The 16,374-nt window shown below is 37.1% G+C and overlaps 1 protein-coding gene across 1 annotated transcript; it reads left to right on the forward strand.

The window, feature by feature from the left end:
• The first annotated feature begins 2,963 nt into the window (after window positions 1-2,963).
• Window positions 2,964-3,549, forward strand: LOC149611322 (uncharacterized). The gene is made up of 3 exons (XM_089858474.1): window positions 2,964-3,135; window positions 3,234-3,405; window positions 3,465-3,549. Exons 1-3 carry the CDS (start codon window positions 2,964-2,966, stop codon window positions 3,547-3,549), a joined length of 429 nt encoding a protein of 142 aa, XP_089714600.1.
• The last annotated feature ends 12,825 nt before the right edge of the window (window positions 3,550-16,374 follow it).

The raw sequence follows: 16,374 nt of genomic DNA on the forward strand, positions 1-16,374 counted from the left end.
ACGGAAAAAGTACTTTCACGGGAAAGATAAAAGACAGGCAAGACCACAGGATTTTCTAAACTAAAAAAATACAGACTGGAAGTCAGGCGCCTTTTGAAACGAGACAAGGCGACTTACGCCAAGACGATCCATGACTCAATTAAGAAAGATCCTAAGTTATTTTGGTCGTACATAAATTCTACAAAGGATTCGGCTACTGGAACTATACTCCTAAAATAATTACGGACAACCATGACATCGCGCAACATTTCGCGGATAGCTTTTCTTCCATCGCGTACGATAATACCAATCCCAACTATGCTATAAAGGACAATGACAATGCTCGACATCTATCTTCTTTGACAATATCTCAGAAGGACGTTCTAAGTGCTTTTGGAAAACTTAAACCAAAAACGACATCCGGACATGACGGAATTCCAAACTTCTTAATCAAAGGTTGCAAAGAAATATTATGCGGTCCACTAACGCGTATATTCAACTTGTCTTTAAAACAAGGCATTTTCCCGGAACTGTGGAAAACTGTGGTGGTTTCACCTATATAAAAATATGGCTACAAGGGAAACCCTAAAAATTATAGACCTGTATCTCTATTATGTTCGCTCGCCTTGGTGTTTGACTATATTGTCCAAGGATATTTATACAAATAGTTTTCTCCAAATATCAGCGTTTCGCAACACGGCTTTGTAAAAGGACGGTCGGTCGACACTAACCATTTAACATTCTTAAACTATATTGAGCCGATAGTAAAATCACGTGGACAAATAGACGCAATTTACATGGACCTATCTAAAGCGTTTGATAGGGTGTCCCATCACATTTTATTAAAAAAATTAGCCTCATTCGGGCTAACTGGGTCTACTTAAATGGTTTCATAGCTATTTAACAAACAGGAAAAACGTATTGAAATGTAACAATGTGTTGACTGAGGTATCCTTCAACATATATATTTCCGACTTACCAAATCAAATAATAAATTCAAAATTGCTTCAGTTTGCCGATGATCACAAGGTAGCGAGATCCATAACTACCACAACAGACTGTAAACTACTACAGGAAGATCTACACAATTTTCATAAATGGTGTACAGAAAATAATATACCTATAAATGAAGATAAAACTAAAATAATGACGTTCACGCACAAACATATAACAATTGATTTCGATTACAAGATTAATAATGAATCCTTGGTAAAAGTGGACAGTATATATGACCAAGGTCTAGTTTTTGATTCTAAATTACTCTATAATGAGCAAATAAATTATGCATCGACGAGAGCCCGCAGAACACTTGGTGGAGCGCTAAACATATCTAGGAAATTAAATTCCCCATTGTGTTTCATCAACCTCTACCAAACTATTACGAGACCCACCCTACTCTACGGATCATTGAGTTTCTCTCAAACATGTAAGACAAACCTAGCGAAGTTAGAAGCCGTCCAGAGGAAATTCATATATTATTATAAAAATTATTTTACACGATTAAAATCTTATCATTATAATGAGTTACTAATGACTATCAACTTGGATACAATTAGTAACATTCTTATAAAATTGGATATTCTATTTTTATCAAAATTAATAGGAAACCGTATTGATTCCTCAGAATTATTATTGGATATACACTTTAACATCCCGCTCAAATGTACGCGAAAACATAACACATTTTATAATTGTATAACAAAACCTACTCCCTTAGGTCGCATAACGAGAAATTTTAATAACCACGGCTCACATATAGACATTTTTACGCAATTCTTAAAATTAAAAGATTTAGAACTGTAATATTTTATTTTTTTAATGATTTATATATATTAATATATATATTTATATATTATATAATGTAGATATTATCATTGTATTCATCACTTTTGTATTTAACTGACTCGGGCAGAATCCAACCCCAAACTATTTTAACATGTGCACTACCTTGTAGTTACTTTCCTGTAATGTTGTAGTTCACAATAAACAATAGTTCAATTCAAATTCAATTCAAACACTAAGCTCACAAAACTCCTGACCATTCACTAAGCCTTTGTTAACTTCATCAAATTGGTTTACAAAATCATGAGGATAGTAGAAATGATTGGCTTAAGAAAGAATTAGCGAACACTTTTCACCTTCACAGATGAACTCCAAATCCAAAACATCGGAACCAAATTCACTAACTACCTTCTTAATTGCTATTAAAAACAATTCCCGAATAATTTCCGGACCCTCGCATTTAGACGGCTCCATTTTGAACCCCTGTGAAGACGCTTATCTGTACAACCATAGCCCACTCGATCCGCGCTCTATAGCTATAGCGCGAGCAGCTTGCGTCGTGACGCGCGTGATCGAGTGGGCTATGGTACAACGCAAGAGGGGTCGTAGTCATGGCGACAGAGGTAAACAGGAATTACGTATTTTTGGCCCTCCCCGTCAGCAACGTCACCAATACGTAGTTTTTGTGGGCCAATAAGATAATTTTATTTTTTGGTTACGTGTTGAAGGAAGGGACTATATGATAGTCTATGAGTCGGACTGAAGTAAAGGCCAAACATTGCTTATTCCGTCTTAAAAAAGTCTATCTATCCCTGATTGAGTTAAAATTAACGTAGGTTTGTGTATTGGCAGTGTACATTTAGGTTATAAAATGAGTTTAAATGTATAGTTCACCTTAATTGCAAGTTTTCGATTCTCATTTTACCCTAAACTTTTGAATTTCGCGCCCATTAAGGTACTTTGGAGATAATTTAAATTAGCTTAAAAGCCGGTTTTCACGGGGCGAAAATCGGGGCGAAAACCTGCCGCCACCGAAAAAACTTCAGCGCGCCGAAACGAAAAGTCTCTTTTCGCCGGAGTAGAGTGGAGCTCTAGTTTTTTGGCCGCCGAATATTGTCGCAGCCAATAATAGGGCCGTATGATCGTACGTCACTCGGACGTCATTTCTCGATCTTTTGGGGTTTTTTTTTGGTAAAATTAAAATGGCGGCCGCGATGAAGTTGAGAATTTCAAAAAAGGATGTGAACAATGAAGATTTTATCGAAGAAGTTCGAAAACATCCATTTCTTTACGATGGAAGTAGTAAAGACTACAAGGATAATGTCAAGAAAGACAATTGTTGGAGATCTATAGGGGAAAAATTTGGGCTATCTAGTAAGTAGTTTTCATTGAGTGAATAGAAATCATATTTCCAACCGCTTCTCGTGTGTCTTTTTAAATTTATGTTGCTAATTAGCTTTGTCTAAAAATAGGAGATGATGCAGCTTCAAAATGGAAGGGTTTGATAGACAGGTATATGAAAGAGAGAAGGGTTTTCCTTTTGAAACTCAAGAGTGGTAGCGGCTCGAAAGATGTTGTTACACCTAAATGGAGGCTCTATGTGATTTTGGAAGGGTTCTTGGAAACCTCTGTCGCCCACAGAGAGTATGATTGAAATTGTACATAATTAAAGTGAATTCAAAATTATAATACTATAATTTTAGAACTACGAGTAATTTTGAAGAGCAAGCAATAATAATTGACGAAAGCGAAATTGTCATCCAAGAAAACCAAGATTGTTCTTTGTAGGTTTTTATTACCTACCGATATATCGGTGCATCCCTATATACATTGCCAATTATTTCTTAGAAGAGATAAACTCGGGAAGGAGGGAATGAAAAGGGGGAAGTTACGATTTTTCAAAGCACTCTCTTTAAGATTATAGGACCCTTCCATACACCCTTCTTCCATGTTTTAACAGGGTTCAAATTTTTCATGTTGTTCGAAATTCAGCTTCAAGTGACCATATCTATGGCCTAGGCCTGCTATCTGAGAAGAATATTGGAACACCGTTAAATATAACTGAGCCAATGGTAGAAAATGAAGAATCTTCTGAAAATAGTGCAGTTTGGGCTACAACTGCTACATTACCGCTAAGTGGAACAACACCAGTTTTAGATCAACCTTCAAATTTCACAAATACAGAAACTGCATCATTTTTGATAAATGAGCGCACCTCGGAATCAGAGTGCCTTACACTTGAAATGGAAGTATATTCTCAGAAAAACTAGCCCAAGAATTTTTAAGTTATCAGATGGAAAACTTAGATACATGTGATTGGTCCTTGGAAATTTTGCACGAATCTGAAGTCAATGTACATGGTTTAAAATGCCTAAGATTTAGAAGAAGTGGGAATAGTTTATATGTAGTTGAATTATCGAAAAATCTTACACCAAACATTTTTTGGCAATACAATAATTCCTGCCGATCATTTGGTTTTCTCGTCGAGTTCTGTAAAATTCAGCAACTCCATTACGTGTTTCAAAGATCTGCTGGATGTCTTACTTGAAATTGAAAATTGGCAAACTTGCCAAGGCATTGATGGAGAATTGTTTACGTATTTTAAAGACAAAAATCTATAGCCTGTATATGTTTGCATGGTAACCCAATCAATTCGATCCCAAAATTGTGAGAAATTATTTTTTAGCCAATTTTCAAGACTTTGCCGGTCTTGCCGGAAAACGAAGATTGTTTTAGAGAATCGAAACTGAAAAGTAAAATTCTTTGGAAAACGTGCCAATTTTCGTTACATCACGGGAGAGCAGATGAAATACAGAGTTTAAATATTAAATAAAAAATAAGGCGTTAAAAAAGGAATAATGTACTGGAATTGAAGGTAAAGAAGAGCTTTAAAAAGGATGGAATTTTTATGTCTGAAGAGGCAAGTCTTGATTTTGAAGAAATAATCAGAAAAAATCCATTTGAGAGCAAATCGGTTTTCCAAAAGTTATTGATGCGCGAACAATTGAAATTACTCCAAACCAAAAAATCTAGGCCAAGAAAATGGCATCCAGCAATAGTACAGTGGTGTATTTCGATAAAAGCTAGGTTCCTTGTGCATATGAAGCCGTGCGTCAAGTAATTTCATTGCCTTCTCAGCGAACACTTTATAATTACTCTGTGGACCTAACTACAAAAAGTGGATTTAACGATGCCAATCTCTTGGAAATGAGAGGAAAAATTGATATAAAAGATTTGGACGAACACCAAAAGTATTTCACGTTAGTCCTTGACGAAATTCAAATAAAACAGGACCTGGTATTCAACAGCAGTACAGGAGAATTAATTGGAGCTGCAAATCTTAATGAATTCCGAAATAAAGTGATTGAATTAGAAAATAACATTAAAGGAAAGGTTGAAATTGCAAACACAAAACTTGGCAAATCACATTCTCCAGTTCATGGACAGAGGACTGACGACCAATTTTAAATATCCATTCGCGTTTTTTCCTTGTGGAAATCTACTCGCAGAAGAGTTATATTCCATAATTTGGGAGGGGATCGAGAATTTACAGGCAGCGGGATTTCGAATTATCGCTGTGGTATGTGATAAAGCTTCCACGAATATGAAATAAATTAAAATTTGTACGGAGATTGATAGAGAAGTAAACAATCACAGAGTGGGGTATAAAACCAAGAATCCTTTCAATAACTGTGAACCTTTGTATTTCGTGTCGGATGTTTGTCACATAAAACATCTAAAAATGGACTAAACAACAGTGGTAAAATGAAGAAACACAAAGATGGTTCAGTTAAACCAATCAGACTTTTTAAAAACAAAATGGAAAACATTTGCTATGGCAGCATATAGTTGATGCTTATGAAATTGATTCAAAGTCCTTGCTAAGGTTAGCGCCTAAGTTGACATACAATCATGTGTATCCTAATGCACACAGTTGTATGAGAGTAAAGCTTTCAACCCAAATCCTGAGCAGTACTAGCGCCAACGCTGTCGAGCAATTGGTTGGAGATAATGCGGAAGAGACTGTCAAGTTTTTAAGACTTTTTGACGCTTTTTTGACATCTTGAATATTTCTAACACCTACGCATTCTTTACAAAGAAGGAACCTGAATTAGAACCATTTAAGAACTTAACCAACTGGCGTTTTAAGGTATTAAAGTACAAAAACTAACAAAATGTATAATTCCAGAAATTTTAAGAACTATAAATTATTTCTAGTGGCTAGAGGATGATTTTCTCGGTTACTTAGACAAATGGGAATCTGAAGAAAGCAAAACGGAAGTTGAAGATTTCGACAACAATAAAATGCTACCTAGTAGGGAAGATCTTGAAGATTTCTATTTTCATTGTCTCTTAAAGGTGCATCAGACTGCACAAAAGGAACTATCTTATCACAGGTATATTTAAAAAATCATATGCTAGTTTTGACAAATATAACAACCCTCCCCTATCTTGAGTTGCAGTCCACTGGTGATATGCTTCGGTTGCATCACTCTTCTTAACTATGCCGTTTCTTGAAAATTGTGTGCCTCTGTAGAGGCCAATTAATTGGTTCACTGTGTACCGTGCTATCTGAAGAATTATTTTCAATTCTTTGTCTCTTGCTGCATCACTTAAGTCTGACTTTTTGATTTGTGTTTCTTCGACCTTCTTAGCGAATTTTTCTTTTTCCAAATAATTAGAATAAAGTTCATTGAAAAGACGTTGAGGAAAAATTGAAGTCAACACACCCTGATCCTTTGGTCCAAGCAACCTAAATGGCTCCATTTGTAAAAAAGACTTTTTTAACTCCTCGTCAAATTCTCCGTTTGTAAAGATCCCGTGTCTTTTACTGTAAAATTTTCTTTACCTAAAAACCCCGGTTTGTCATCCATAAAAACTGATAAAAAGTCGAATCTTCTTCTGAAAGCCCTGTAATTTTACTTTTCTTGATTTCTTCTAAAGGGTCCTAACACGAGAGATATTATTTTTGATTGGGAGCTAACATTATAACATGACACTAAGAACTTTCAACAATTGACTTCGGCCTCCCAACAAAAGTCACATTTTGTAAATCTGAAGAACTACAAAGAATAGCCCGTAGATTTTCTTTTAAGTACTTTTCATCAAATTTAATGCCTGAAAAAATAATAAAATATTATATTAGCACGCGCTTTTTACAAATTTGTCAATAGATAGTTGGCAGGGTTCATACAAACCTGGAAAACAGGGAAAACCTGGAAATATCAGGGAAATAAATAGTTGACAAAAACCTCAGGGAAAACTCAGGGAAATTTCCAATTTTTAGTAAAATTCAGGGAAATCAGGGAAATTTGCGTCAAGCAGGGGCCGAGTAATATACTCTGTTGTTCGTGAACATTCCCTCCATAGGATTAACATTACACTATACTTTGGAGGCTCATAACTCTGGTTCTACAAAAGATACGGGGATGTCCTTTGATTATGTAATAGTCATATTTGCCCCCCTCCTTCGTTAATATTTGCTCCATGGAATACTCCATATACGGGAAAAACCTGGAAAACTCAGGGAAACTTGTTTTCCAAAAGTTGTTTGAACCCTGAGTTGGGTACTGGCAAGCTGGCTCCCAAGTTTTGTAAATATTCACTTACTTTCTTCAATTTTTTTTTCGTTGGGCCTTTGTGCGTTTCTTTGAATTGTATTTTTTGATATAGGTATGATCTACCGAAATATCCATAATTACGCTTTTATTCTTGATTTTATTAAAGAGAAATCTGGCATCTCCACTGGTAAGGAAAATGCACGTGTCACGGTCTCCTTGACAGACCAAGGGCCAAAATCGTGCATTTTCCAACCGGTTTTAACATATTTTTTTTTATTATTTTTCTGGGGCGAGATGGCGCGAAGCAGTGTATCCAATGAATGATGTCATATTTCTTACCAGGATATTTCCCCGTTTTCGAGCCCCCCCTCCCATACGGATAGGGAGTGGGAAAGGCTTTACAAAAGGACTTCGTACCCAGGGACAGGCTCCAACGATCCCCGTTGGCTTCCAGCAGCCCGTTTTATAATATAATTGTAAATTTTAATCTTTAAGCAATAAATGAATTTTTACACTACGGACTCTTCTTCCGTTCTCTTGTAGCAAGCCCGAGTGGCCGTACCGACATCCTCTACCACGGCCGATACCACGGCCTCGGGGTGGCATGATATCCCCACGTTCTTGGGGTGGCACGATACCACGGCCTCGGGGCCTTCCAGGTGGAGGGATCGGCCCAGGGCCTTGGGGCCTTCCAGGTTGTCGACCGATCGCCGCCCCACGACCCCGGGCGGGTCGCCCTATGGCTCTATTAGCACGTCGGCGGCCTCTTGCGCGATTACCTTCATCCCCATAAAAGAGTTGAACTGTTACCGTTGTATTTTCGGTAAACGTAAATTGGCGATGCATATTGGAAACAAGATTTTGAAATAAAGACATTTATTATTTTGGTACTAACCTATGTTTTACTCAAGGACTATTTTCACATTAATGGAAGCATATTTTAATAGTGAAAAATATTAAAGGGGGTAATTAAGCTAGATTACCGTCTGCTGGTAATTAAGCTATATTATCGACTGCTGGTAATTAAGTTAGATTACCAACTGTTGGTTATTAAGCTAGATTACTGACTGCTGGTAATTAAGCTAGATTACTGACTGCTGGTAATTAAGCTAGATTACCGATAGCTGGTAAATAAGCTAGATTACCGACTGGTGGTAAATAAGCTAGAGTGGGGTGGCGTAGCGGTTAGCGCTTTCGCCTCGCAGCAAGAGGATCCCGGGTTCGATCCCGGACTGTGGCACCGGGTGAAAATCTGGGAACAAATCCTTCTGCGTAGAGTTTGCAAGTTCTCTCCCCGCTTGTTAAAAGGAGTTTTCCTCCGCGGTCTAACCCGGTTTCTCCTTTCCATCAAAACTTGCAGAGGTTAACGGTAATAGTTCGTATTGGGCGCTGTAGGTTAGCTGTGGCATAGGGGCTAGCCACCACCCCTCTACGCATTGTAAAGGGACCCACCTGTAAACAAGCCACAGGCTTAGTGTGGAAATCCCTTCATAGACAAAGCCTAGATTACTAGATTACCGATAGTTGGTAAATTACCTAGATTACCGACTGCTGGTAATTAAGCTAGATTACCGACTGCTGGTAATTAAGCTAAATTACCGACTGCTGGTAATTAAGCTGGATTAGCGACTGCTGGTAATTAAGCTAGATTAGCGACTGCTGGTAATTAAGCTAGATTAGCGACTACTGGTAAATAAGCTAGAATACCGATTGCTGGCAATTAAGCAATATTACCGACGGCTGGTAATTAGCTAGATTACCGACGGGAGGTAATTAAGCTAGATTACCGACGGGTGGTAATTAAGCTAGATTACCGTCTGCTGGAAGTTAAGCTATATTACCGACTGCTGGTAATTAAGCCTGATTACCGACTGCTGGCAAATAAGCTAGAATACTGATTGCTGGTAAATAAGCTAGAATACCTATAACTGGTAACTAAGCTAGATTACCGACTGCTGTTAATTAAGCTATATTACCGACTGCTGGTAGTTAAGCTATATTACCGACTGCTGGTAATTAAGGTAGATTACCGACTGCTGGTAGTTAAGCTATATTACCGACTGCTGGTAATTAAGGTTGATTACCGACTGCTGGTAATTAAGCCTGAATACCGACTGCTGGTAAATAAGCTAGAATACCGACTACTGGCAAATAAGCTAGAATACCGATAGTTGGTAATAAAGCTAGATTACCGTTGGCTGGCAATTAAGCAAGATTACCGACGGCTGGTAATTAGCTAGATTACCGACGGGTGGTAATTAAGCTAGATTACCGACGGGTTGTAATTAAGCTAGATTACCGACGGGTTGTAATTAAGCTAGATTACCGTCTGCTGGTAGTTAAGCTATATTACCGACTGCTGGTAATTAAGGCAGATTACCGACTGCTGGTAATTAAACTAGATTTCTGACTGCAGGTAAATAAGCTAGAATACCGATTGCTGGTAATTAAGCTAGATTACCGACTGCTGTTAATTAAGCTATATTACCGACTGCTGGTAGTTAAGCTATATTACCGACTGCTGGTAATTAAGGTAGATTACCGACTGCTGGTAATTAAGGTAGATTACCGACTGCTGGTAATTAAGCTAGATTACCAACTGCTGGTAAATAAGCTAGAATACCGATTGCTGGTAAATAAGCTAGAATACCGATTGCTGGTAATTAAGTTAGATTACCGACTGCTGGTAATTAAGCTAGACTACCGACTGCTGGAAATTAAGGTAGATTACCGAATGCTTTTAAATAAGTCATAATACCGACTGCTGGTAATTAAGGTAGATTACCGACTACTTTTAAATAAGTCATAAAACCGACTGCTGGTAATTAAGCTAGATTACCGACTGCTGGTAATTAAGCTAGATTACCGACTGGCGGATATTAAGCTAGATTACCGACTGGTGGTAAAAAAGCTAGAGTGGGGTGGCGTAGCGGTTAGCGCCCCATCCGCCGCAACTTGCGGGCCCGCCAGCCCCACCCCTCTTTGTCTTTGTGGGCCTGTTTATTAATAACAAAACTATAGAGTACGTATAGCATTTGAAAATTTACATCGTTTAGCAATGAATGAAGTACTATACCATGTGAACCCCAGCAATCGCGTTCTAGGTGGCCGCAGCGTTGGCAGTGGTTGCATCGGCGTTTCTTGCCGATGCCGCCGCTACGGCCACGATTTTCGCCGCACCCGACGCCCGATTGGCCCTGCTCCCCGGCCCCTTTCGGGCCCACGCCCTCTTCTGGTCCCACGCCCCCTTTCTTGCTCCATTTCCCTGGTGGGGGTTCCCCATTAAAATTCACTTTCACGATGCAATTTGTACCGCTGACTGTGAAATATCGATCCATTTGAAACTAAATTTGGAAATAAATAAAGGCTTTTTAAATAAGATTTCGTGGCAACTCTGGTGTGGAAGATCAAAGATTTTTGCGAAAAATTATATGGAAAGTACTTACTACGGGTATTTATACCCTCTTCAGATGAGATGTAAAAACCTCGATCAATTAACCAAAGTTGTTTCATTAACTGTGATTAGAGTTACACACGAAAAAGATTCAATGTAATTTTTCAGTACACCTCGTCGGAAGAGGGTATTAGACGAGTTTAACAACCTGGTATTATTAACCAAATTTGGTTTTATGAACTATGAAATGACTTAAAACGTTATACATGTGAAACACTTAATACAGTTTATGAAGAAAAACTTTGGTTTATTAAAGCATAGCGCGGCTCCAGTGGATCCCATACAAGTTGACCTTCCTTACCAACTCCAGTTTTGGCTTGCATGTATAAATCGCGCCCACTAGCCTTTGCCAAGCCGAACCCGGGGTTTAGGAGGTAAGTCCCCTTGAAGGAAATCCACTGGAGCCGCGCTATGCTTTAAGCCATGTTTTTATGTCCTCTTTAGCGCTAAGTTACATTGAAATTTTTTCCCGTGAAAGAAAAACCACAGTTTATCAAAATATCTTTGGTTTGTTTCACGAAGGTTTTAACACTTCATGCCACGAGGGCATGACGCGGCATGATTCATGCTCTCTTCAGATAGCTACAACGGACAAAGTAAGCAATGCCCATTAGCCAAGGCTTAATGTCTATCTATATGGTCAAGAAAACATTTTCAAAGATTTGAAAGTAGTTATATAAACTATGTATCACGTAAAGACTGAAAAATAAGATATTCTCAGCATAAAATTATATAATTTGTTTGTCCAAAATGGAAATGACTGTGTTCAGCAACCATTAACAATACACCGGTTTACTACGGCACTATTATTCTCTCTAACCTGCCATTTAACTACTTTCTTGGTAGGTCTAGCTGAACGTTTTCCAAAAAAAAAACCGCGAGGAACCGTTAGATGCTGCAGAGATTGTTTATTCGCTAATAAAAGTAATAGTTTGGTGTTTAAAGCAACATATAAGGGAAAAAATAGGGAACCGATATATTTTATTGCTTTTCTTGAATTAGAATTTAGAAGAAACCACATAACGGTTTTAAAAATGGCTGTTTAACAAGTTTTTCCGGTTTCAAGCGACTTCTCACGGGAAAAACGATAAACATATCTTTCACAGAACAAACAAAACTAACTTAGATTTCTGCTGGATTATGGATTATAGTGTAATTATTTGAAGTCAATTTTTCCTTCTGATTTGCAATTGAAAGTTATTCGTGAACATAACTTAAAGGGTATTTGGCGTCAATATTTTCAATTTTGTAGAAGGGAAATTATCATATCTCAACAATTTTCATTAAAACCTTATCATCAAGACCACCAGAAGCGCGGGCGCTCCTCTGCTTCTGATATAGTAAGCAATAAGTATACAAAGCTAAGTAAACTCTATCTTCATAGGTAAAAGTTTCCTAGATTATACAAAATCCCCCTACTGCCCTGTCATAATATCCTATCATTGTGAAAATAAAAAGATAAAAATACAATATCAAAAAACTCTAAAAAAACTAAAGGCTTCCTAATCCGCGGAGCGAATTATAGTCTAATTAGGTCCTTGACTTTCATTCATTTCAGGGTTACAAATAGGTTGAGTTGTTAGTGAAAATAACGTAGAAACGTTGCTAATATATAACCATTTTTGATTTGGAACTGCTTATTGGTGGTGCCGCTGACATTCGCTATTGCCTTTCAGTTTGCCAGTATTTAAATTTTCGGTTTCATTAGGTTAAGTTAGAAATATTTTGGAAACAATGATATGCCTTTTCCAAAAGATTGATCTTTATCTTTATTTATTTCCCAAACAATATTAAAACCTTTTCCAAAAAATTATGATGTTTACAATTATTTAGTTACGATATATTATTACACCTTTACCAAAGCTAATTTTACCCTAACTTTACTTCAAAAAGTTTAATTTAACGGTTTATCTAGTGTTGATTTACTTTATAATACGAGATAATAATATAATATTAAATTTAATTGTATCCTGGTATGAGATTTGGAAATGTTTTAGCGGGTGTTTCAATTTCATATCGATTTTTCCGTCATTGTCGTCAAGGGTCACCAAAAAAACTATTATTTTGAATTAATTTCACGTTAATAATAGTTATTAAGCTCTCTTACTAGAGTTAATTCAGTTTATTACATAAGTTCAACAAGAAATTATCCTTAAATGCAAAGCTTAGTAGTGCGTTTGATCCTAGCGGAACATTCATTACCAGAAACTTTCAAATTTTGCGCCTTTTCAATACTGGGAAAAATGCTTTCTAGTGATAATTTAAACAATTGTAAGTATTAAATAGGAAAATGGAGTCTGGGTGAAAGATAAGTGTAGTTTCAACTTTAATCTGTTAGTTTAATTTAAACCAATAGCAATATATTGGTTTAGCCAAATATCGGTACCGATGGGCCAATACCAGTTTAAACCAATTCCAATATATCAGTTTAGTCAAGTATATGTGCCGGCCCATCTCTATTCTTTAGGTAGGATCACTCGCACACACATAGCAACACTATCCTGAATATCATTATAAAACAGTTATTGCAACGGCTGCGGATCTTCTGAAATTTTGAATTATTTTAAAATAAATTAAAGATAAGTTCTTCAAGTAGCAGTTCTTTTTCTTAAACATACCTTCGCTTCGCTATCCTAAAGATCAACAAGCATCACTATTTGTAACATTAACCTAAACTGTGAACCTTCAGTTCAAGAAATGAGAGCCTAAGCCAAACTAGACGCTGGAAGCTCTGGAGCTGGGGGTTCCCGCCGTCTGCCGAGAGTCGAGAAAAACTACGTTCGAAATCTAAGCCTTGGTCTTCCAAAAACCAAAATCATATAATATAATGAAATTAATTACCTTTGTTTTTATAACTGGATTGCTTTTTTCAACAAAATTTCGACCTAATAGCAAAGTGTTTCTTAGCAAGGGTGTTACAGAAAATTTATAAAATTAAATAAACATTTTAAGTCGCTAAAGTACTAAACAAGCGTCGACTGTTCAAAACTAAGTTCAACCATGGAGGCTGTATCTTCATAAGATACAGGCTCTATGGTTCAACTTCCACAGAATGAAGCAAACTGAAAATGTCAACTTAACTTTTTGCAAGGCACAAAGCTAGGCCCTCCGTTGTTCTCTATCTTTTTGAAAATTGAAGAAATGGGTATCCGCGCGCTAACAGGTTAGCCTGATGTTTAAATCAAGAGCCGTACTTCCGTAATTAACTAAAATTAACATTCTTAGACTTAATCGTTTCTGATTAAACTAGCCGATAGCACACCCTGAATGCTTAGTTGTTAAATTAAGAGTACTCCGAAAGGTAACTTCGCTCTAGTTTTTCAGTTGGAAGTGGTTAAATATCACGAAAAACCCCATGATAATCTCCATAGGAAAATTGGTACAATCATGTGAATTTTGATGTAACGTTACAAAACGGTATCGTCATATCTACTAGGGCCTACCGGCCCTGTAGAATATGGCTTCTTTACGATGTTTCAGGCTCTGTTTTTCCGAATAGCTATTACCTACCTGAATTGAGAGAACTTGAGATCCAGTGCAGAACAAATCGTATCTAACACGAAATTTTGACGAAATTTTTATTCGCTTTAGTTGGAGAAAAAAATGTTTGTTTAAATGTTCATTGTTAAAATAAACCTCCAAAACTTAAGGCCAGTCTGGAGCTGATTCGCCCTTTTTATTTAAACGCAATACGTAATAATCAAATAATATCTCTCTTCCAACAGGAGTATCGTCACTTGCTTTAAAAATTATGTGGGTTTTGCCATTTTTTTTATACTTTTTAGGAATTACATTTGCATTCTGTTTCCGTGTATGATTGATACTTGGACCGAAGTTCTCACGTATAACTTTTACTTTGATAGCAAGTCTTTTATATTTGTCAATAAAATAAAACAGGTTGTTATTTTCTTCTTGCGAGTTATGGAAAATGTCTTCGGCCTCTTCCTGAGTCAAAATATCGCAGGGATAGTCACATTTAACTTCCCCAATAAAATTATACATTTAGCTTGTAAATTTTGAAGGAATTGAGAACCTAATACGAACCTTTCTGAAACGATTTGGTAGTGTAAACCCCAATGCCTTTTCCCTCTGATTCTCCTTTGGACAAACCAGGCCAATTTTGAGACTTGATTATATCATCAATATTTTTTAGGTTACGTACACTACGAGATTTCTGAAAACCATTAAGAGTTTAATAACATATTAGATCATAGAACGAGGGGCATTTTTCAATATAATTATAATTTATATCTCTGTTTCATATAAACAAATATTTTCATTAATTTTGATCATGAGTTAATAATATGTTAGCTTCCTATAAGTTACTCAGGCAATTCTTTTTTATACTCCAGCGTTTTCTCCCGCGCCACCGGCTTCCCAATTATATGCGACGCTCTGCGGCCGCCACGGGAACAAAAATCTTATTTTCTCTTCTTTCCGGTTTTTCCCCTCGAAGCGCGTGTAGTGGAAGCCAGGGCCGGAAACAAGCACAGGACACTGGACATTGTCCAATAAAATTTTAAAATGTCCTATATTTTTTTAATAACTAATGGGGTCACAGGACGGTTGACCAGTAAATTTTTTATTGCTTGACTATGAAGGCGCCACACAATTTTTTCGCACTGCAGTGGAAAATGTCCTATAAATTTTCCTGTCAAAGGGGGCATCACTGGACACAAGTCCTATTAGAAATTTTTCTTATTTCCGGCCCTGGTGGAAGTTAGCCAATGATATCGGAGCTATTTAAGCAGCCGAATATTTCGCTCAGTTGCCTCGGTTAAGAAAACAGTTAAGAGATCAGAGGATTGGATTTAGTGTTGTATGATTTTCTCGTTTCAAGTCTTATCTTTAGCATTCTTTATCAATATCGGCAAATTGCATTGAGTTCCTGCATTTTTTTGTCTCAGTACTGACACAAACGTCATGATTTAATGTTAAATTGTTAAAACATAAACATTCACGATTAAAACACTCCCTTGGTGAAAAAGCAGCCGACGACTCGAGGTCGAGGAGCCGTGCGAGCGGGATATTTTTTTCGATAAGGGAGAGCGCAACATTCGGATTTTTTCCCGCGCGGGCGAAATGAGACGAAATCGCTGGATACATTACGCCTATGGAGCCTGAGTAACTTATAGGGAGCTAACATATTATTAACTCATGTTTTGATGTAAATTCGTGTCCCTAACATTTATGGGCTATATTTCAAATGGTTGCCTTTTCAATGGGTGGGGACTAGCGCCTATTCCACGCCTACTGACAGTAATCTATAGTATAAGGTTTTATTAAAAAAAATAAACTTGGCAATTCAGTGTTGAAGAATCCATAAAATTAAGGGGCTATATCAATGGATTCCCAAATTAATGCATTGACCGCTAAACATCATTAACCTTAGCATTTGTTGATATAAAGGAGAAACCAACTGTGTAGTGAAACTACATCAACAAGAGAGAACTTGCAAACTGCCCAGAGGAGCTTTGTTTCCAAGTTTTTCCTTCAATGAAAAGTCCGGATTTGAGCCCGGGACTCTTTTGCTAAGAGGTGAAAGCGATAACGACCCAACTTTTAAAATTCGGATTAACTGAATATTATGAAAAAATA

Source organism: Phalangium opilio, unplaced genomic scaffold (genome assembly GCF_054372755.1).
Source record: "Phalangium opilio isolate 3A_F unplaced genomic scaffold, DU_Popi_V2 ptg000246l_1, whole genome shotgun sequence".
NCBI lineage: Eukaryota > Metazoa > Arthropoda > Arachnida > Opiliones > Phalangiidae > Phalangium > Phalangium opilio.